General features: G+C 38.6%; 2 protein-coding genes across 2 annotated transcripts in view; both read left to right on the top strand.

The window, feature by feature from the left end:
* Positions 1–8,014, top strand: part of LOC763606 — a 63,913-nt gene extending 55,899 nt beyond the window's left edge. Inside the window, exons 5-10 of the mRNA XM_001199633.4 lie at positions 2,262–2,458; positions 2,960–3,139; positions 4,144–4,258; positions 4,848–5,025; positions 6,026–6,231; positions 7,036–8,014. Of these exons, the coding sequence (XP_001199633.2) occupies positions 2,262–2,458; positions 2,960–3,139; positions 4,144–4,258; positions 4,848–5,025; positions 6,026–6,231; positions 7,036–7,352 (1,193 nt within the window). The 3' untranslated portion in view covers positions 7,353–8,014. The remainder of the gene's footprint in view (positions 1–2,261; positions 2,459–2,959; positions 3,140–4,143; positions 4,259–4,847; positions 5,026–6,025; positions 6,232–7,035) is intronic.
* A 6,969-nt stretch (positions 8,015–14,983) lies between these two features.
* Positions 14,984–21,947, top strand: LOC115918854 (retinol dehydrogenase 8-like). Its single transcript, XM_030992615.1, has 6 exons — positions 14,984–15,673; positions 17,594–17,868; positions 19,693–19,872; positions 20,688–20,781; positions 21,058–21,313; positions 21,804–21,947. The coding sequence occupies exons 1-6, from the start codon at positions 15,537–15,539 to the stop codon at positions 21,912–21,914; spliced, it is 1,053 nt and encodes a 350-aa protein (XP_030848475.1). The 5' UTR covers positions 14,984–15,536; the 3' UTR covers positions 21,915–21,947.
* Positions 21,948–23,571: the final 1,624 nt, after the last annotated feature.

The raw sequence follows: 23,571 nt of genomic DNA, 5'->3' as shown, positions 1-23,571 counted from the left end.
TTTACTAGGTAGTGTACATTTGAGTGTGAAGCAAGGAATTGAATTTGAGGCAAGGGAAATGTTTTTCACTTTCAAGGCACTGTAAGAGAGAGAGAGAGAGAGAGAGAGGAGAGGGGGGGGGGGAAGAGATAGAGAGAAAGGGGGGGGGGGGTATACAGGGAGAATGAGATACAGAGAGATATAGAGAAAGAGGCAATGAAATACACAATCACAGGAAAGCATCAAGCAATGTGCATTATGTATATATGTACAAAATCAGTGAGAGAGAGACAGAGAAAGAGAGAGAGAGAGAGAGGGGGGGGGGGGAGGGGTGGATAAGACAGAGAAAGAGAAAGAGAGATACAGTGAGAAAGATAGATAAAGATAAAAAAGAGACATACACAATTGTGAGAAAGCAGCTAACAACATGGCAACATGCATGCAACATGCATGGTGTATACAAAATCAGGGAGAGAGATCGAGAGAGATATACATAAATAGAGGAAGGGCAAAAGAGAGTACTAAGGAGGAAGAAGATGAGTTCCTTAGGCAAGTATATATACAGCACACCTATAATGAATCTTGATTATGATTATTCATATGATTTATCCCTTGATGCATATTTCTGATTGGATTCCCTTTCCACTTTCCCACGTCATCTTCGTATTCCCGGGGTTCTTTTATCCGTGGAGATCAGTAGCATCGCCCCTTTCTTCCATCACTGGTTCCCAGGGCCTACACCACGATCTCTAGGGGTAGCTAGAGATGCCTGCACCTCTTTCTAATTTTCATTATTATCATATTATAGATGCTGTTGATTTAGATTAAAGTTACATTTTCTCCGCTATATCAAATATTTTCTTTGATCCGGCTTTTCCGCATCCATGCAAATTTTGCTGGAATGCTGCTGCTCCACCGATCGTCGTGGCTCAACAATGAGGACGGCACAGTTCTTAATAATGTAATTCTCGGTTGTCATCGTAACCCGAGAGAATCTCTCTTGAATGTCAGATCGTTAAAGGAGACGCTTTAGTTAAAGGTTGCTTGTAATATGAACGATGTTAATGCATTTAGATAGAAACTCTTGACATGGGTGTGAATAGCTGAATAGTATGTGTGTACAAGGATGCCTGCATGTTGTCAATAGGATACATGTTTTAAATCTAAAAATGAATTTTGTGGAAAGTCTAGTCTGGGCTCAATATGAAGGGGGAATGCATTAAACTACAGAAAAGATGAATTATGCAGAGATATTTCATATCTTAATAGTCAGAGGGGCTTTAAGTCATATATCATTTCCCATCTAGAGTTGAAGCCCTTCTGGATGTGCGCAGATGATTTGCTTTCTCAGCTGATGCATATCTCTCGCTGGTTAGAATTTTAGATGAAAGTACTAAAGACAAATATGCCTTATCTGTGGATGAATGCCTCTTTTCTGCTTTGTTGAGTTTCATATGAAAGTTCCATGAGATAAATGTGCATTATCGGTGGATGAATGTTTGTTTTCTACTTTGTTGAATTTTGAATTAAAGTGCATAAAGACAAGTCTGTGTTCAGTTTGTATTTCTGCAGGTTTTCCACATGTTGATTTTACATGAATGTACAACTGTGATATTTTAGGACATACAACAACAACAAAATGAAATGATGTTCTTTTTCATGTATATGTGCATACATTTTTCTTTTTGGACATGTTGGTTTTTACGTCTTTCACTTTGCAGAATTCTGTATAAAATTCCACAACACAAGCTCGTGTTATTTTTAGATATGCACATTTTCCACTGTGTTGAATTTCATGAATACGACATTGCGTTCTTTTTGGATGTGAGCATGTTTGCCAGTTTGTTGAATTTTGTCCAACAAAGTGGAAATAATGTTCTCTTTGGATGTGAACATCTTTTTCAGTTTGTTGAATTTTATGTGAAATTTCCAGCAAAGTGGCAATTATGTTCTTTTTGGATGTGAGCATGTTTTCCAGTTTGTTGAATTTGGGGTGAAATTTCCAACAAAGTGCAAATAATGTTTTCTTTGGATGTGTGCATCGTTTTTTCATGTGAACTCACCAACAAAAATGGAAATAGAATTGTTTGACCAAAATATCTCAACACAATTTAGCTGTGAGCTTTTTGGGGGATATACATGTTGTATGTACCATGTACATTTTCTGCTTTGAAGAATTTTCTCATTAACAAATATAAAAACACAGAACTATGCATTCCTTTTGGATGTGTGAAATACTAATTCTCCTTTGTCTTTTCTCTTTGCAATCTTCATCTTTCCAGGCAAGAATGGTCTGAACTTCCTGATCCATGGAGCGCAAGCCCAGGTCTCCTACTGCCAGGCTGGGGTGGTCCAGGCTCTGACCAGACTAGCGGTCAGTCTAGGAACCGCTGCCCAGTGGTGCCAGTTCAAGAGCCAGGACTTCCTTGCTAACTGGACGGTGGGCCCATTCTTGCTCATATCATATGGGGATCTAAGGGTGAGTTTTAAATGTACTGTCATGTAGGGGGTTTCCTTTTTCCACTTGTTATTATTATTTTATTATTATAATTATTATTATTATTGTTATTTTTATATATTTATTTTATCTATTATTTTAGGGATACAATTTAAAGGATAGCAGTGTATTTATCGGCATAATTTGCCTTGTATTCATGATCTGTTGCTATTGCATGCTACACTATGGAATATTTGTTATATAATGTTAAAGAAGTGGGCATCAATTTGGTACCAGATATTTGCTTTAGCTACATTTTCTTCAGTCTTTATTTTTTTGTCAAGGTTTGGGTTAGGGTTGCAATCAGTTTTTAGGTCAGGATTAGGGTGAAGCATCTAGGTTTGGAATGGAGAATTTAGTTAGTATTGAAAATAGACATAAAGCAATTGTCACAGGAGCATCTGACATCCAACTGGTATATTCAGCTTGGACCTGGTTTCGAGCAGCTAAAATGACGACTGTCATGATATTTTTTCCTCTCAGGTCGTGAACGACCATGCCATGGCCACGCTGAAACTCCTTCCAGCGTTACGTTCTGTGCTCTCCACAACACAGGGGCCTGTAAGCCCCCGGCGTCAGCAACCTCAGATTGCGGTCGCTAACTTCAACTCACACATGGAGTCTCTGCATCATAGACTCAATACTGAACTTAGCAGACTGCAAGTAAGGCATCAATTTACAGATCAAGTTGTATTAGGGCGATTCCGAGTGTTATGGAATTACTTTTACAGAGAATTTAAATTTTGAAGAAAAAAAATTATAGACATTTTAATAAGAAAATACAAATGAAGGATATGATATTTTAACTTATATGACAGTCTCTCCAGCATTTGATTTTCCTATCAACCTTTTATCAACTTTATGAAATATTTTATTTTACATGTGTTTGTAAATGACATAAAAGGTCATAACTTTGCATTTGGTATCAACACTATTTGAAATTAATATTTTATCAATTTGATGAATGGTTGATAGGAAACTCAACTGTAATGGAAGTAACTTGTATTAATTTTTATTTTGTGAGGTTTTGAAATCATAATAATATTATTAATAACAATAAGGTGCCAGTCAGTCTTGTTGGAAATCCCATACAGTGAAAAGAACTGCATACAGAACCGGATGTACACAAATGGGAATATGTGTCCAATGCTGGGCTTCAAAGTTTGAATTTTGCCCTGTCATGTTTTAAGTATAGGGCATTTTTCATGAGCAACCCTTCTTATGTAACACTGTATAATAATATGATATTCTTTCACACATATGGGAAGATGATGAATGAGAAAGCTCAAAATATTTGTCCTTAACTAGCACTAAACATTCTCTGTTATCTCTTTATAAATTGTCTGAGCATTTAGAATGGCGCTTTAAAACTCTTATCATTATAATAATCTTGCTCTCTGCAGACAACCATGTAATTGTATAGATTAACCTTCAGAGGCCTGTACATTAAATGCATGGTTGGGGTTTTCCCTCCTCCATTTTTTATTCTGTAGTTTTTCATTCAACACCTCAACATACAAATACATGCTGAATATAAATTAGACTTTAAGGTATAGACCAGTTCTGGTCATTTAATTGCATTGTGAAAACTTGTCTATACCTTTAACAAAAAATTCTGAAACATTCAGTTGGATATTAAAGTTGGATTACAATGTTCTTCCTTGCAGGGTTTGTCTAGTCACTGTAGCAGGCAGTTCTGTAGAGATTGCTTGAAGATCAGTGACGAGTTTTGGCCTAAGGCTATGCCGATGGGAAAGGTCTGGCGGAAGAAGACTACCGATGGTAAGAATATTGTAGAGATAGAAACACTTTTGGATAAGAAGGTGGTGAGAAAATGAGACATTATATGTATGCCATGCAATATTGATTAATTATCAATTGATTGCTGGTCGCTACTGAATAATGAACTGGTTTTCAACTGGTGAAAAATGGTCTATAGAATTCTTTAAAAAAATACTTCTATAGAATTCTATTTAAAAAATCTATAGAATTCTTTACAAAAATACTTCTATAGAATTCTATAAAAAAAAATCTATAGAATTGGCATGGCATACAATGCAGACACTATGACGCACAGTGAATGAAAGGGGTTTGTACCGGCAAACTAAGCGGCCACAGCATTAGATTCAATTGATGATAGTATCATATCCAAAAGATATCCGTTTCTTTGAATTTGTATCCGTCACTGATACAGTCAAACCTGCAAAGACCACATTTCTTGTTTCCCTTGAAAATGGTTTCTCATTGAAACAAGCACTTAAGGAACCTGTCTACAAAGACCACCTGTCTACAAAGACCACTTTCTGTGTTTCCCTTGGGCGTTCGCTATTGCCAGGTTTGACTGACATTACTCTTTTACATCCCATAATAGAATTACCGAGCATCCATAATACCTACGCTGCCAGCATCGTAGACAATCTCCTAGTGCCGATCGCTGAGGGTGTGACCAAGCTAAAGACGACAGCTCAGATCACCATCATGTCCATCGCTGTTCAGACCATGCTGGAGAGCTGGATGACATTCATCTTGAAAGAGAAACCAAAGTTCAGGTATAGATGAATGAGCAAGTCTGAGAGAAAGAGGTCGAGGGTGAAGGGGAGAGGGGAGGGGGGGGGGGGGGGGGGGGGGGTTGGTCAAGATGGGGGAGAAGGAGGGAGATTGGATGGAGGGGGCATTAGATCACTGTGATGTTCATCGCTGTTCAGGCAATGCTAGGGAGCTGGGTGACATTCATCTTGAAAGAAAAAACAAAGTTCAGGTATAGGAAGTAGCAGTACTGCGAGAAAGAGGGCGAGGGTGAGGGGGAAATTGGATGGAAGGGGGCAATAGATCACTGTGATATCTATCCTCTGCTACTGAATAGCCTATTGAGAAATACATACATGTAGAAGGTTCTGAAATGGGGCAAGAAGTGTATCATCTGCAAAAAGGATGTTTTCTCTTTGTACTTTGATCTGACTCTCAGCACATGATGTCCAAACTGAAATTTTAGAATCATGCAACTGGACAGATTAGGTGCCCCTGTAGCTGTTTTACAAACTTATATGCTGTTCAAAGAAGAGTTCACAGGGGTCGTGACTACCATTTCCTGTGATTGGCACATTGTAGATTACACACAGGAAATACCAAGATCGAAACAAACACAAGTCCGGAAATAGCAAGACCAAAATATACAAGTCAGGAAATGTGAATGTAGGTTACATGGGTTAACTTTCTAAAAAAAGAAAGAATGTGAAATTTACAATGTAGGGCAAAGGCTATATCATATGGTACCAAAATCTTGCTGAGCTAGTCCTTGGCTAACTATGTATAATAGCACAACTGCATTGAGCTTGGTTGTATGAATTTATGGTCTCTCTAATCAATGACGTAGGCAGCATCTATAAATGAACCGTTGTATAAAGCCATAAATAAGTTTGAATTCCGGAATAGGAGCAAATAAGAGATCAATGTTCGTGTGTAGAATCATAGTATTATAAATGTTAAGAAATCTTTTTGAAATGGTCAATTCCATGCAATAAATTTTTCCATCAATTTATTACTCGACAGTGTGCATGGGGCTCATCAGCTAGAACAAGACTTCAGCTACGTCCGTCAGTGGTTGTCTTCAGAGGCCAGTAAGCTAGATCCAGAGAGCAAACAGAGCGTCCTGTCTCTCGATGCGATACGTAACTTTGAGGGCGCCATACTCCTTCTAAAGCAGCAGCCTCTTAGACGCACAGCGATGGCCAGTGCTTCATCGAAAGAAGAAATCAGTAAGTGTACAAGGTCCTGGATAGTCCAGAATCTGGCCGGTTTTTATATTCCCTACACACTTGGTTCAAGCCGCCGAAGATGGCGTTATCAACGAACTCATAATTCTGCTCACCAGCCCAGCCGTGCGTCCTAATTTAATGATCACGCCATCATCGGCTGGTAGCAAGTAATAGGGGGAGGCAGCTTTGGTGTGGTGGAGATAAAAATTAAATAGGCCAGATTCTGAACTAGGTCCTGGAGTATCCATCAATTTTGGACAAGTTCTAGAAACTTTTGAAGACCCACTTATGTCGTTAGAGAGCATGGGTTGTTACACATTTATATTGACTAAACTCATGTTTTTATCATTGTTAAAGCAGTTCTCAGGTTTAGGTATAGTATTTGATCCAGGGTTGGGAATTCAGTTAGTGCTGGACATTGACCACCAAATAATTCTCACCAGAGCATGTCTCATACAACTAAAGGCTCTTTCAGATTTAAAGAGGTCAACCGTAGCATTTTGTTATACATGGAAATGAATGGCATCTGTGAGCAACAAAGGTCCTACACGTATTTGTATTAATGAGTTCTTTATTGTCAGATACAGATATGTGAAGTTTATGAAACATTCGTCGTCATAAAAAAAAAGCGGCTTGGTTAATCGCTTTATATCTGAACAAGGTTTAGTTGATACCGCAGACAAGGCTGAGCTTGCTTGGTAAACATGAGTGATATATGAGAGCCCAATATTATTATGATTCACAAGGAAGGTAGAACTTGATTTTCTTAACATCCACCCCACCTCAATCTTCTCATCAATACAGACTCGGAGTACAGCACCAGCACAGCTCAGAGCACGGGATCCCGGCGGGGTAGCTTTGGCAGCATGTCCGACTCCCCCCTCACCGTACAGAACCTGGTACCCCCTCCCCACCCCAACACCCTTCCCCTGGGTGGGGACAGCAGCGACGCCATGGCGGGCTCGGACCGGGGCTACGTCACCGACTCCGTGGACGGCATCGACGACGAGACCTACAACATCCCCCATCGAAAGGAATGGTTGAGTCTACGGGTGCACACAGGGAACAAGTGGAAGAGTCCATTCAGCTGTTTAAACTCACCAGCGGGTATGGAAAGCTGAAGGTTATTCGAGGGACAGGCTTTGATGCATGTCAGCCACCAAATTGTCACCTGAATAGCCTTGTGTATATATACATTACTGTTCCTTAAGTAACTTGGGGGAGGGGGCATCCCTCTTGTTCCCCTCCCAACTGAAATATTATGAACCCCTTTTGCACAATGCTTGTTGCATATCCCCTATTTTTGTCTATTTAAAAGCAGCTTTCCTGATTCCATGATTGATGTGAAGTCTGAAGTGTCATGGTGATTGCATTGTGTATGGTTATATGGTCACATACACGTGTACCTTAGAAGTCACGAGAGTACAGAGCAGTGCGTAAGTTGATGTTAGTGAGCAGGTCTCACGTTTCATATTGTACGACCATTCCAAGTAAAATAGATTATAGGAAACAGACAAGCTTCCTTTAGTTTTAATGATTACTGCGGAGTACGATTGCAGTAAATTGGCCGAGTTGGTGGCTTTTTCTGTTCGGAAGGCTGAAATGGTTTCATTTGTCGTATCGTTCATGTTGAAATGAACTGTATTGATTTATCCAGACTGTACCAAGGTCCTAGTAAGTGTTCTGTTTTTCAGGATGTATGGTATACAAGTACATGCAGCTAAGTTAATGTAATAGTGTGTAGGATGGTTGAGTAAAAACCTTTGAAGTGCATTTGATTTTTAATTTTCTTTTTCAACAGAATATGTCATAGGTGTTGAAATAAAAGATAAAAATTATTATAATTTTGGTATGATGCCAGTAAATGATGATTAATTCCATGTAGGACCCTTTTGGGGGGAGGGGGGGGGGCAGTGTCCCATGCAAGTTCAGTTTTGCAAATCTACCTGCAGTTGTTTGGCTGGTAATGCTTGTGCGTTAAATATGCATGTATCTTGTGTAATAATAATAATATTCAATTCTTGTATAGCGCATGTCACAATACATGACGTCCCTATGCGCTTCCAAAGAGCTTTGGAAATTATTACCCTAGATTTAGCTCTGGCAGCCGTTATCAGCGCACAGTGCATTTCAAGGAATAACCCTACCCGGTACCCATTTACCTCACCTGGGTCAAGTGTGGCAAATGTAGATTAATGTCTTGCCAAGTAGTGTTGTTCATTTTTATATTACAGTAGACCTACGTTGTTTTGACTACCTTTAAAGAAAGGCAGTAAACAAAACAATAGATAGTAATCGAGCTGTCACTGGTATTGAAAAACTAGACACACACATTTGGCAATGTAGTTTTGTGCTCCGTAAACGTAAAAGTTAGAGATGTCAATACATAATTGTTAATTCTGCATTATCAGTATTCAAAGTGCAGTATGTGTTTCACCCCACCAAAAGATACTTGTGGTTGCCAGTGTCAATAACTTTTATAGTATTTTTAATTTTGTTTAATTAAGTAGAAGCAACAAGAGATATATTTGTCATGTTACTTGTGCCAAACTTTGCAGTCATGTTTGATGCACATTGTGTAATTGTGTTATGCTTGGCACAAAGGTGTTTATATACCCACAGTTTGTGCAATCGCTTTTACTTTCACCGAATCATTGTAATTTCTTTTTTTCATTCCAATATATGTTAAACGAACAAAACGAATGAAGTCAGTTTGCAGGTAAAACTTATGAATAATTTAGAATGTTGTGCCAGAGCGATATTGACTCATATCATTTATACACAGAGTTAATGTCCTTCTGGCCTTAACAGACAATCCGATAAACCAATGTTGGTTCGTATTGTCCCGATTACAGATTTTCAGCTGATTTACTGAAAGGCATGCACAATTTAAAACAACGATGAATTGAGTTTTATTTCAGGTTTGAATCGACATGAACGATTTCACACGAAATGCTTATTTGCAAATAGCAATCTTTTTTTTCCATTCCAGGTTAATATATTCAAAAAGAGTAATGATGTTTATGACATTTTTGCGATATTGAATCCAAAGATTTGGTGCAAAACTATATATATACGGGTGGCATTATATGTAGCCATGTTCATTGTGTTTATGGTAGATATATTTATCTGAAATTTATCTCACTTGGATGTCATGTATCAATAGATACGTCTGCAAAGATTTTGAATTGCTGAAAGGGCTTTTACATCACAATATGCAAAGGCAATTATTGTATTATGGAAAAGTTAATGAGTTTGTATTAACTTTTAGCAGTATCAAGGAATAGATTTGCACATGTATATATTATGATACTCAGAGTTTACATATGCAATTATTAGAAGGCCAGATAATTAATTGAGGGTATTCAAGTCTACTTAGTTATGAATTAAGGGATAGGACTATGATACGTAGCCCATCACTGATTCCTTGGATATCTGTAGCCTTCATACATCTTCCCCCTTCAACCAAAAAAACCTTTTCACTTACTTTTGCTGATCTTATTATTCGATTTGGTGCTTGCTTTGTAGGCTCCAAAATATGTATGGCCATTGCAATTTTAAGCTTCTGTTTGCATCGTCATATATCGTATGTATGTCAATATGCAAGGGCAAGCTTTTAATAAGGAATTGCTAAGTATTATTTTTATGCCTCCGTTACAAAGTATCCGGAGGCATTATGTTTTTTGTCCGTCCGTCCGTACGTCCGTACGTCCCCTTCTTGTGATCGCGTTATCTGAGGAACCTATTGATGGATTCCTTCCAAACTTTGGTCATGTATGTATCTTGCAGAGTTGATGAACTGATTAGATTTTGGGGTCACGAGGTCAAAGGTCAAAGGTCACAGGGCTCATTATGTATGCAAAAACAGCTCGTGATCGCGTTATCTGAAGAACTGATTGATGGATTCCTGCCAAACTGTGGTCATGTATGTTACTTGCAGAGCCGATAAATTGATTAGATTTTGGAGTCATGAGGTCAAGGCCAAAGGTCATGCGGCTCATTATGTATGCAAAAATAGCTTTTGATCACATTATCATTGGAACAGATTGATGGATTCCTGCCAAACTTAGATCATGTATGTATCTTGCAGAGCCAATGAACTGAGTAGATTCTTGGGTCATGAGGTCAAAGGTCAAAGGTCATGGGCTCATTATGTATGCAAAAATAGCTTGTGAACGAATTCTCATTAGAACTGACAGATGGATTACTATTCAACTCAGGACATCTTGCAGAGCCAATGAACTGAGTAGATTTTAGAGTCATGTGGTCAAAGATCAAAGGGTCATATATGTATATGAGAAATTGCTTGTAATCATGATATTCTGAGAACCTGTTAATGGATTACAATTGAACTTGAATTTGAAAAATTTCTTCTGTTTTGGTTTGTAAAATTGCTCTATGACGGAGGCATCATTTTTGACTGCGCGCAGTCGAAGTTCCATCTAGTTTTCTTACTAGTTTTAGGTAGTTGGTCTTGAGATAAAAATTAAGGTATCTACTAAAATGTGTCTGAAAATTTGTCGTTCTTTAGTTTTCTTTTTGTAGTTTCATCTGTCTGATATACATTCTCTGTATAGGCTTTCTTCTCTGCATGGATATTTTTATCTAAAATTTAAGATTTTGAGAAGGCTGAGAAATTCTATCTTTGAAATATTAGCACTTCATTACTAGTTGCTGCAAAAATATTTGGTAGTTCTGCTACATGTAGCTATCTGCCTTCGACAAATCATAAGGTTTTTATTTTATATAGGATTGCATTCTTAAAGACTCATAATTAGTTGTAGATCTTTTTGAGATTGAGTTTATAGTGCTGTTTGACTTGCAAACTTACAGTGAGATGATTTTATATAGAGATTACAGATTTCTTGATGCCAAAGAACTTTTTGTTTTTCCCCTCATATCAGTACAAGTTCATGTACCTTTTTGTATACATTATTTACAAAGTGAAGAACTAAGATACAGGTATTGCATTTACTCAAATTGTACATTAATTTTCTACATGTTGCATAAAAAATAGCTAAGCTTTAATGAATATATGCAGTAGGTAATTATTGTTTGATAATGAAAGGTCCTGTTAGTTTTCATGATAATTGTTCATGTGCGGTATTTTTCTCAAATGAACTTTATAACTGAGGATTTATGCCTTACGGTACCTAAAGGCACTAGTGCATTGCCTTTTGGGGTTTTTGCAAAAAGAAATAGTATATTTCTTTTAACTCCTCTTAGAGAGAGGTCATTCCCATCATAGAGTAATATGACATTTGACTGGAAAATAACAAAGAAAATAAGAATAAAAAAATGAAATAAGAACATTAAAATGTGTGCACCTATCACTGTACTTAGAAGTGTCATTAGTGATAGAATTGCTGAGATAGATATTTAATTATATTTCTTGGTCATTGTGTGCTTACAGTTCTTATTCTACATCACATTTATTGCTTGTACGAATAACTTTGTGTCTTAATGCTTTTATCTTTCAGTAGTTAGCAATCTTTAGGTATCGCAATCTTTTAATAAGCTGCATGATCAACTTTGTTGTTGCAGCGATGCACAATTTGATAGTGATGTGGTTTGAAAGATGATTTTTAGTTTGAATGCACTTGTGTTTTTATTCCTGCATTTTGTCTACTGTGAGCCAAAGGGCTCTTATCACTATACAATTTAATGTCTTTGTGACGATGAGGAGAATTGCTCTTAGTGATGCATTTACAAGCTTGATTTTATGCAGAAACCTGCTACTTATGTGCAATTATGGCCGATTGTGGCTTAAATATTCTGTTGTATTTTTTAAAACCATATAAATTCATTTAGCCATCACACTGTAAATAGAACAGAAAGTTATTTTGTTTTTTGAATTTGTGAAAATGAATGTTTGGTAAATAGTCACACATAGACATGTACATGTATCATAAATCAGTCAAAGATTGATCTCCACATGTTTCATCTCAGATATTTTCAACATTGTCTGTCACATTTGTACTATATCTGAGTCATATATTTATCTTCAATAGCTGGACACCTCATATATATTAACTATGGAATGTCCTATTATTTTTTAAGTAGACCTAAGTTTCCTAAATTGAGTGGAATAATGATAATAACAATGAGTAATTTGTATCGTAAATACCTCGTTGAGAAATGTCTCTTTGTGCACGATTTGCGGAAGTAACTTGCAAATGATGCAATTGATTTTTCTTTTGATTAAGACAGATTTTCTCCTTTACATAACATTCAATTTGCTAGAAATCAGACTCTCAATACTTCCATCAATGTATTTTGGATATACAGCAACAGAAGCATGTATCACCCTTACTGTCAAGTTTAAATAATATATAATTTATTAAGGAAATACCGTTATTTAAACCAAAGAAGAAATAATTGTATATCAGTTTTAGTTTCAGGATTTGTGAAATTTCAGGATACTCGTCCCTTCCCACATTTGCACATTTTACCCGTGCCTGTGATATAACATGTATGATAAATTCATGATAAATTTATACATTAAGTAACATCACAGTATACTCTCATGCTTGGCACAAAGGTTTTATAACCATTTTTATTTACTTCTCAAATTTTCAGTCATATTGTAGAAGAGAAATCTGATGAAAAAGGGTGTAACGATCCGTCCCTTGTGGGGACTCGAACCGTGAAGATGATGCACTCAATTCATTTTTCTTCATTTGAACAAAGTGGCCCGAATTCACAAAGGAGGACAAACCGTTTTTACACATTTTTTTTACAAACCTTTTTTACAAACCTGGTTTGTAAAAACACGTGGAAACTCTTCATATGACGCACGGAAAAACCTAGGTTGGTCGACAAACCTCCTTTGTGAATTCGGGCCTATTTGTTTCTAGTATTTTGCATTTCTGTGGTCACATTGATAGTTTTTGTACATTTGGGGTGCTGAACAAATTTACTGTTCTTGAATAGTGAAATATGAAGTATAATGTCTCAAATGCTGAATAGAGTGCCCCTATTCTTTCTGTCTCTGTCTCCCTTTCTCTGTCTGTCTCTCTCTCTCCCTTTCTGTCTCCATCCCAGTATTTCTTTTTCTTCTGCTTTCATTTAGCAATTTATAGTTAGGGCCTCCTCCACATATTCCCCATCAAACACAATACACAGATATCTATAAAACAAACTCAGTACACAGCTGAAATTTATATGAAATGTAATAGTACTCCTTTTGTTATGGCTCGCAAAACTATACTATAGCTAAGAAACAAAATTGTTGCATTTGCTGTTGTTGTTTATATTTTGTGTGTGTATGGATGCAACACTTGAACGATGAGAATCAAACGTGTTATTTTAGGTAGGATGTTATCTATGTGTGAGTAGTACTATTATCAAACGGACATTAAATGACCCAAACACAAAATCCTGTCTTGTTCTGTGTTGTAATTGTTTATAGTATTATCCTTTCCTTAATGTTACATCAGTTGCACATGTTATCTAGTATTGCGTTTGATAGAAAGAATTCGCTCAACTTCATAAACACGTTAAAAGCTAAAGACCAGTTATGGTCATGCAATTGCATAGTGAAAGAAACGTTGTGAAATCGATCAGAAAAGGTTGATCATCTAGCATAGATGTACTGCAAGGTTCTGGAATCATCAAAATTATAAGAAATTTGGCCAAGTCTTCATAAAGTTAGAAGCACTGTACACAGAAAGATGTATATGGGACTACACACACGTGCGCGACATGTGCATTTGTATCTCTCAACTGTATATAAATATACTAATTTACCAAATATATCAATTAGTAGGTGGTTTCCCGTCAAAATTTTTATCGTCATGTAATATTCAAAACATATTCTTTCACATGATTGGTAATAAGAGCTTCCATTTCATTTTTTGAAATTGGGGCGCTTCCAATACTGGTCTTTACCTTTAAGCATTTTCTTAAAAGAAGAAAGAAAGAGAAAGAAAGGGAGAGAGAAAGAGAGAGAGAGAGAAAGAAAGAGAGAGAGAGAGAGAGAGAGAGAATAGCAACTGCCGAAGGGAGCACCGACGTTACAAATAAAACCATTCCGGTATTTTCAGCCCGATTCTACGTATATACTGCCTCATAAATGCCTCGCAAATCAGGCTCGCATATACACATGTAGGCCTAGTTCATGTGAATTGTTTGAACTGAAATTGTAAGACTTTAATAGATCATTGTTTAAAAATTGGCCTTCGCTTCAAGATAGGAGGAAAGTTGCATGTCTTACCATGCTGTTTAAGATCAACTCTCATGAACTCCCGATTACCATCCCCAGAGAAGTTTATCCCAGTCGCCAACAACCCCAACAGACCAGTCACCCGTAGTCAAAGGCCAAACCAGTACATCAATTACTCTCCCAGGAGCGAAGCATACAGTTTGGGTTAGCCCCGCCCCCCTTGAGTTTTTTTATGTGTATGTTTTTCGGGAACCCCCCCCCCCCTTTCGATTAAAAAAAAAAAAAAAAAAAAAAAAAATCCTAATGGATGACCTAAAAGAGATGACCTTACCCCCCCCCCCCCCCCCAACGGAAAGGAATGTCGATCGGTAAAATTTTCAAATTTCGGGACCAAAAAGAAAAAAAAATGACCCCCTCGATCCCCCCTCCCCCCCCCCCCCCCCCCCCCCCCCCCCCCCCCTGGAAAAAATCCTGCGTACGCCACTGCTCGTACCATTAGGCAATGGAATCAACTACCAGTACCAGCCACCATCATCAAAGAGTCAACATCGGCCAAGTCTTTCAATACCAAAATTTGGAGCTATATGCAGAATGACCACTCAGCGCAGCTGTACCACATATCCCTGGCTGTACACAGGCGGGCTAGAGCGTCGATGTGGCTCTACTTCATCTAGAAATTAGATGATGTCTGCAACCCACTGTATAATATTTATGAGCACCTTTTTATTTTTATTTTTGAACTCTGCACCCTCAGTTGTGATGTTTGTTGACAGTTTGCGATGCCACGGAAATCTGGACCAATTCGTCCTGTCCAGTACCACTTTAGGGGGAGTAACATTTTCTATGTAGGGGAATGATATCTACAGTTAGACCCTTTATTTGGTGTGTCAATGACAACAGAATACTGGACAAAAGAAGATAGCCTTGAGAAACTCCGATTAGGCTGTACCCGAGTAGACCTATATAGTCTATTGTATTGCACACCTCGCTGATTTCTGCATTTGTGTCCCGTACATCATTTCAACGTGCCATGCTACACGAAGTTGCGATATAATGGGAGACATTTAGTCCATATTATTATCATTCTTAACTATAGCGGGACCAGAACAATCATCGTAATACTTCCACCTACCAAATCAATATGCTTCGCTCGACAGTCTTTGCCTTGCTTGCAAGAAGCCCCAGAACCACTGGCACTTGGAGATCTACACTTAATAGATCAACAAATATTGGAATACTGTGCAATAGAAAGCAAGGTCTTGCAATGTCAGCAAATTGGTAAGTACTAGACATTAATGACCTACAGTATATACAATGATATGGAGAACCAAGGTAGATAATTAGTATCCCCTCGAAAGGAAGGAGGGATAGGCGTTGGGAAGAATTTTGTTATTAGAGGTCAAAGGTCAATGACCTCTGCCTCAATCACTAAAAATTGTATTTCAGCAACAAAATATGACATAGAGATGATATTGGTGTCAAAATGCACGGGATTACGAAAGAAGATGACATAGTATACTGACCCTTAGACTAAAATCCTGACCTCCGAAAATGAGATCAAAGTTAAAAAAAACTATTATTCACTAATATGTCATATTTATAACAGTAAAATTACCATAATGAGCACAGACAAATAGAAGAGGCTAATTTCAACTTATTGTGGCGGGAATGGGGGTTATTATTTATTCCAAGAAGAGCTAGAGGAGGAGGAGGAGGAGGGGAAGTTTCCTTTCTGAGGGTCAAAGGTCATTGAACCTGCACTCAAACACTATAAATTGCATTTCAACACAGCATGTTTTACATAGGCCTCGATGATCTTGGTGTCAAAATGCACAAAATTATTCTAGGAGATAAACAAAATATAAAATGGATTCTTCACCACCAAAATACGCGGTTAAGGTCAAAATGAGCAGGGGGGGGGGGGTTATTAGTTCATTAGTGTCAATTAGCTTGTGTATGTAAAGTATATGTACAATTTGCAGAATACTATACTCACAACATATAACTTACAGTAACATTCTCCCCAACCCCTATCCCTCCTTTTTTGGGGGTTGTTGTCCATACTCGTATAACTACCAACATCAGTTGACATTAGCTTCTTTTAATATTTCACAGATTGGCTCAATAAGTGGCTAATTTAGGGTTACTAAATGTGAGTTCGTTGGTTAGGTATGGAACGGGTGCATGATGGTAGGGGGAGGGGGGTGGGCAGTGTAGTTTTCGGGGAATTCCACATCTGGAGTCGAGTCGGGGCCTGTTTTTTGTTACTACATGTATAAATTATGTTATATTTCATTGAACTTTCTTTAAATTGTTAATCTTCAATTGAACACACATTAAGGGGAAACATTGTCAATCGTACATGCTGATGATCGTTGGGGGATGAGGGGGAGGTTGCATGGATAACACATTTTGGCTGACTCAATAAAAAGCTTCAAGAATAGTATAGTAATACTAATAAATTGATTGATTGATTTTTATTCGACAAGCTTCCAACATAAAACAATATACAATAATAACAGATCAAAATTAAGTCAGCTTGAACAGGATAACCCACGAAAGCTCGAGAGCTTATTTTCACATTATTATTGTTATTATTATTATTATCATTATTCACAATATTATTTACAATATTATTTATAATGTTATTTATTATTGTTATTATTGTTTTTCATTTTTAACATTATTTTCGTTTTTATTATTTTCATGAATGTTATTATTTTCCCAATTATCATTTTCGTTATCATTATCATCACCATTACCTTTATATATTATATAAGCCGCTGATCTAGTATTCTCTGAAGGGGGAGGGGGCACATATCTAAAATTATTTAAGAAGCAAAATGAAATCGTTCATTATTTATTTTATTTTATTTCATGTAGGCCTATCTATCAGATCTGTCAGATTGAGATTTACCAATTGTACATGTCTTCCGTGCCCCCCCCCCCCTCGCCCTCGCCTGCGCCCTACCACTGCAAATTTACTCAAATACAAGTTACATGTGTTTGTTGTTTCTTTGTTTGTTTTTGATAAGAAGGGCACAATGTTAAAATTTAGGCCATACCCCTTCCCTTTCCTTATCATCCCCAAAATACGATTTGTACTTGTAGCTAGTGCTTTTTTTTGGGGGGGGGGGAGGGGGGAGGGGGTGCTGGGCCACCGGGCTTTGATTCCTACTTCATTCTTTTGCCTCCCAGTTCATCCCAGCAACCTCAGGTCGTAGTGGTCACCGGCTGCTCATCAGGCATCGGGCTAGCCACGGCCAATCTCCTGGCCAAGGACCGTGAGAGGAGGTTCATCGTCTATGGATCCATTCTCGGCTCGCTTGACGAGGAGCAGACGTTCTGTGAAACCACCGGGAACGCCCTCAACGATACCCTCTTTCCTGTCCGACTTGATGTGACCAAGGATGAAGACGTCGAGGCGGCCGTTGCCATGGTGATGGAGCAACAAGGGCGCATCGATATCCTAGGTGTGAATGTCGCAAATACTTTCTAAAAAATAACCTTAGGCTAATTCAGTAGCCTTGTCCATCCATGCCATATTGATTGTCTTATAATGACTTATCCAAATACAACTTACATCGGCCAAGAGTTCATTTCTCAAAAGTTTTTTTTAAAGGGTTGTATGGTTGGAAGCCATTGATGTTTTGAATTTTTTGATAACGAAGAGCTAGACCTCCCCCCCCCCCAAAAAAAGTGGACATTTTGTCCAAAATATTTGGTGTCGGATCTGCACACGAGGCGTTATTAGTTTCCTGACGCACGACTGCATCAGCGGCTTGCGCTGTCCTGTTCTTGGTGCGCCATTTTTAAGTGGCATCGTGCTCAAAGTGAATGCTATATGAAATTGCAAACATTCCTCTGTATTATTGATTTATGGGCTGAGTGCCGTCAGCGTCACAAACTTAATTAGCGCAGGTAATAACGTAAGTAAGATGACAAGGCACCACGTGAATAACAGGCGTACGTAGGAAACCAAAAACTACCTATTACATACTAATGAATTTTTAGTTTGCTTGACATTTATGATGTCCTTAGTAAGTGAGCCCTCTACAGCTTACTTTAAAATTATATCAGCCACTGTGACAACTTATGGCCGTGTATGAAATTAGATACGAGTACAGTCTACTTAAATTCCAACGTGTTTTACAAACAATATGTTCAGGACAGGTTTTCTATTTCATATTTGTATATCAAGTGTCTATAATCGAATTTAAAGACAGAACTTGATTTATTATGATGGATTTGCCTATCAAAACAAGAGATCCATTCCCGTTTGGATGGGGGTGACGACACATTGATTGGAAAATGGGATTTTGGGGAGGGACCGATCTATGATTGCCAGAAAGGGATCCACAAATTTGAGCTTTTTTTTTCTTTTTCCTGCAGTGAATTTTAACTCTGGATTTCGTATCGTCACATTATAATTCATCGACACAAAAATGTACCATACCTACCCTGACTTGAAAGTATTGTTCATACCTCCCTGATGTCGTCCCCCGTCATCCTCCATTGCAGGATTGACGCGTCATTTTCCAAACACCGGGAAAGAAAACTGAGGCTCGTCCAATTTCCACGTATCCCGACACCTACCTCCTGGACAACCATCACCTGATAACCACCCTCTAGGACAACTACACCAGACAACTACCCCCTAGGATAGTTGTCCGGGGTAGTTGCCTAGAGACTGCATGGTTACTGTATTTAGGGGGTAGTTGCATATTGTCTGAGGGTAGTTGTCCTGGGGGTAGTAATCCTAGAGGGTGGTTGTCCTAGGGGTAGTTGTCTGGTGGATAGTTGTCCTAAAGTGTGGTTGTCCTAGGGGTAGTTGTCTGGTGGGTAGTTGTCCTGGAGGTTGGTTGTCCTAGGGGTAGTTGTCTGGTGGGTAGTTGTCCTGGAGGTTGGTTGTCCAAGGGGATAGTAATGGCTAGGGGTAATCACCCAAGAGGGTAATTGTCCCGAGGGTAGTCATCCTAGAGGGTGGTTGCTCTAGGGGGTAGTTCTCCTAGGGGTTAGGTGTCGACCCCGATTTACATACTTGCCGACAATGTTAAAAACTGGTTGTTGAACTCTCAAATGTGCTTACAGAGATCTCGAAGGTTTTAAAAAAAAAACTAAAAAAAAAGAAAAAATTGGTCATCAGATTTCTATCTGCTGATAAGGCTAGAGAAATTCCAAATTTCTCGACAGAGTTTTGAAATGTGGATGTGACAACCATCCCCTCCTCAAGACGCCTCACCAAAGACCACTGCTCAATACACCCATCCAACTAAACTAATATCCATTCTATATAGTGAACAACGCCGGAATCAATACGAAGAAAACTATGGAGACGATGAGCATGAGCGACATCCTTGGGCTCTATGACATCAACCTGTTCGGCTATCTTCGGATGATGAGAGCGGTCCTGCCGATCATGAAGAAACAAGAATCGGGAAGAATCATCAATATGTCCAGTAGAAATGCAATTGAAGGTATGTTGGAAGTACGGTTGGATTTTAATACCAGGAGTTTTTACTCTGTATTTAGGAAAATGACTGGTCCAAAGTTTCAAATGACCCCTTATTTCGAAGAAATACAAATTCTGTGCGTCTTAATTCACTATAATATTGTATTATGAAAACTAGGAAAGTGTACGTTTAAAACGTCTTTTATCACTTCCAAGGAGGCTCATAACTAAATACTCCAGCGACTCTTTGTAACAGAAGATATACGCCCAGTAAGTCACGTCAAGATTAAAGTTAAATGAAATTAGTCTACAAAATTGTTGTTTAAAAATAAGGGGACATTGACTCAAAGAAGGAGGCAAAGTCCCGCCCCACCCCACCCACCCCCCCCCCACTCCGGGGTCGGAGGGACCGCATGCGTGTTCCCAAAATCTCCGGTAAAGGAGTACTTCTTCGGAGATAAAGGGTGCTTTCAGAAAGAAGGAACATTGTATACGCGTACCCTAAATAAGACTGAGTGGTGGTGGTGGGGGGGGGGGGGGGGGGGGAGGGGGCAAAGGCCGGTGTGAATTGAAATCTCTATAGGTCGACGGATGCGGAAGTCTTACTAGGTGGTCTCCCTTGTAACCATCCCCTCCCAAAACTGCCCGGATAGCATGAGCATTTACACACTTGGATTTTTCATTTCATTTTAATCATTGTAAAAACCCAATTCAGCCTTACGACTATTTTCATGTAAGCTTTTGATTGGTCTTGACGTTTGGATTCGATTTAAGTTTCAGCAGAAGTTTCTCGTCAGTAGTAAATAAATATTCATGTCGTTCGACACACTTGTATTGCAGGAGCTCCGTATATGAATATCTACACTTCATCCAAATTCGCCATTGAAGGGTTAAGCGAGGAGACGGCGGTGATTGGACGATTCTTCAATATATGGTTCGTATATCGGCCTCTTTTATTTTCAAACGAGTATAATTATTAAATGCAATCGTTTTTAATTCAAAGAACGATGACATCTGATCCTGCTCACTTCACTTAAGCATTCCCTCCTGTTTCACGAATTAACATTTATTTATTCGTACGGAAAGTAAATCGAAGATTTCCATGTTTGGTTTCAATATAATTAGTTTTAGTAAGATTGCGCTCACCCCTATTAATCTATAATAAAGTCCATCCTCTCTCTTTTAATTTTTTTAATTTTTTTTTATATAGGGTCAGTTTAATTCAGCCGGGCGCCGTCAGCACACCCATCAATGAAACCATGGTTTCTAGCGGTCTCGGTGGTTTGGGGTCAAAGAGCATTTCAGATAACCCGGATGTGCACGAGATTGATCGCAAGTTGAGCATGTACCGCGACCACGACTTGGAGTGGTCCAAATGCCCTTCGATCACGGCTGAGGATGTCGCGCACGTGGTCCTTCGCGCTGCCACCGACGTCAAGCCGCACTTCCGATACCAGACTCAAGAGGTAGTATGCCCTTTTAATAATAGAGTTGATATCGGTCTAATTCAAGATAAGCGTGCAAAATCTTTTTTTTTTAAAGGTTTAAAACATCGCCTTAAAAAACTCGATAGAAATACGCAAAGAGTAAAGATTGTGTACATTGCCATATAATGGTCGACAAAATTGACACAGATATTAAAAAAAAACCTGTCTTAAGAAAAATAGGACTAGGTATGAAAATTTAAAGGTATGTGTAAGGATATTTGAATTTAAACGATCGTATCTCCAACGAATTGATAAAATGCTTGGAAAATCCTTAGTCGGAATTCACTGTTTTTTACCTTTTTTTTGGGGGGGGGGGGGGGGGAGTGTTGTCGTGAATATCTGGCCTTTTCAAATTTATAAATTTTGAATTCATAATTGAGTTATTCTTCATTCAACTAATTTTGTTTTGTACGGAGTAAATGAGATGGATAGGTTTATATTGTACTTTTATAATTTCATATCCTTTTAGGCAGTCGCGGCACTGGCGGAGCGAAAGTACCGGGATCCTACCGGAGACGAGTTTATTGACTACTCGGCCGATAGATTGAGACCATTTTATGGTAAGGCTGGACACGAATAAGATTCACTGGCTCCCAGTGAGACAGAGGCTAGACTACAAAATACTATCCATGACAATCAAAATCAAGTCAAATTCATGATACTCAAAATCAAGTCAAATCAGGCTCCTAGCTACATGCTGGAGATGGTAAAGAATGGAGGAAGCCTTAGAGACGTCTCCGCTCGGGAAATGTTGACCAGTACTCCGACCAGTACAAAGTTCCGCGGTGTAAAAGATCATGGATTGCTGCCCCACTTGCCTGGAATGCCCTATCATTGGACTTGAACTTGAGCTCATCAATTAGAACCTTTCAACAAAAAGTGAAGATTAGTAGGGCGTACTGATCATGTTAGGATTATTATCTGAGTGAGAATATTTTGTATTACTTTTGGTTATTAATTATCTGTATGTTGACCATTAATTTTATCGCCTTTTCACTTTGTAATATCTTAGGGCGTGTTTATGCTTAATTTTTTTGGGCCAGAATCAGGCATCTGTTACGCGTTTAGTTTAAAACACGGTTGCGTCCTTTCTCACTTTTGTAGAATCACCGAAAAACATGGGGTCAACGCACTGACCTCTAGTGGGTCTACGCATGGACCATGGTCTACATAGCATGCGCATTTAAGGTTGCGAATCCAGCTGCAAGGCCAATTAAGGCCACCCAGGGAGAATTGCCTGGAGGAGAAGCCAGAGAAGTGAGCATAAACAGTACACCGTGGAACTGCGATTACGATGAGCGTTTACGATGAGCGTTACAAATCGCTCATTCTGCACCCAAGTTCTGTTGAATTTTCATTTATGACCATATTCTTGTAATGACTGTGTTTGATTTGTTGATCTTTGCGCTAAGGGTGCCTATAATGTCGGCAGAGTTGTGCGCAATACAAATGGATAATTATTGTTATTATTATTGCCAGTTCATTACAAGATTATTCTGTAGGGTTCTCTTAAGCCTTTCTCTTTAAATGTAAATGAAAATGAAAAAGGTTCAATTGTGATCCAGCATGAATTGCTTGAAGGTGTTAAATGGGTAGGATGCGAAAGCTAATTTATTTAGATTAGCAAGTGTGCGCTTGTAAAACTGACGCCTGGCTGGAATGCTCCCCAGGGAGTGGAGAATGTGCATACATTGTGTGCGGGTAAGCCTGAATCTGATGATCGGGGGAATAATATGATTGCAGGGCCCTCAGGGAGAACAGAATAAATACTGATAAGGCCACCTTGGGTATTAACAAGACATATTATTATTATTATTTTCAATTAAATATACAAATGAATACAATAATGCCTCCTGTTATTCTTTGTTTTGCAGATCAGTTTGCCAAACATGTATATGTCCATGTATGTGTTCAGGGGCGTCAATCCGTTTTATATTGTTTTGGGGACACTGAAATCCAAGTGTCTATGTAGAGCATAGCGAACGACGTGAGATCCAGGCAGGTACGATGGAGCGTCTTTCAAAATGGGGGGGGGGGGGGGGGGGGGCAAAAAGGGCACTTTTGTAAAGGGGGCACCTACAAAGGGGGAATCTAAACGAAAACACACCATTTTAAGACATTGGTATATACCCCTACGTTGTGATTACATTATATCAGGAATGATTTCAATATTTTCTCTCTTTACATGGTCCAAGATACTGTTTAAGCATCATACTTTTGCATTTGGGTCAGATGGG

This window comes from Strongylocentrotus purpuratus, unplaced genomic scaffold, assembly GCF_000002235.5.
Source record: "Strongylocentrotus purpuratus isolate Spur 01 unplaced genomic scaffold, Spur_5.0 spur5_contig_847, whole genome shotgun sequence".
Classification (NCBI taxonomy): domain Eukaryota; kingdom Metazoa; phylum Echinodermata; class Echinoidea; order Camarodonta; family Strongylocentrotidae; genus Strongylocentrotus; species Strongylocentrotus purpuratus.
This window is presented reverse-complemented; position numbering and strand designations above follow the sequence as displayed.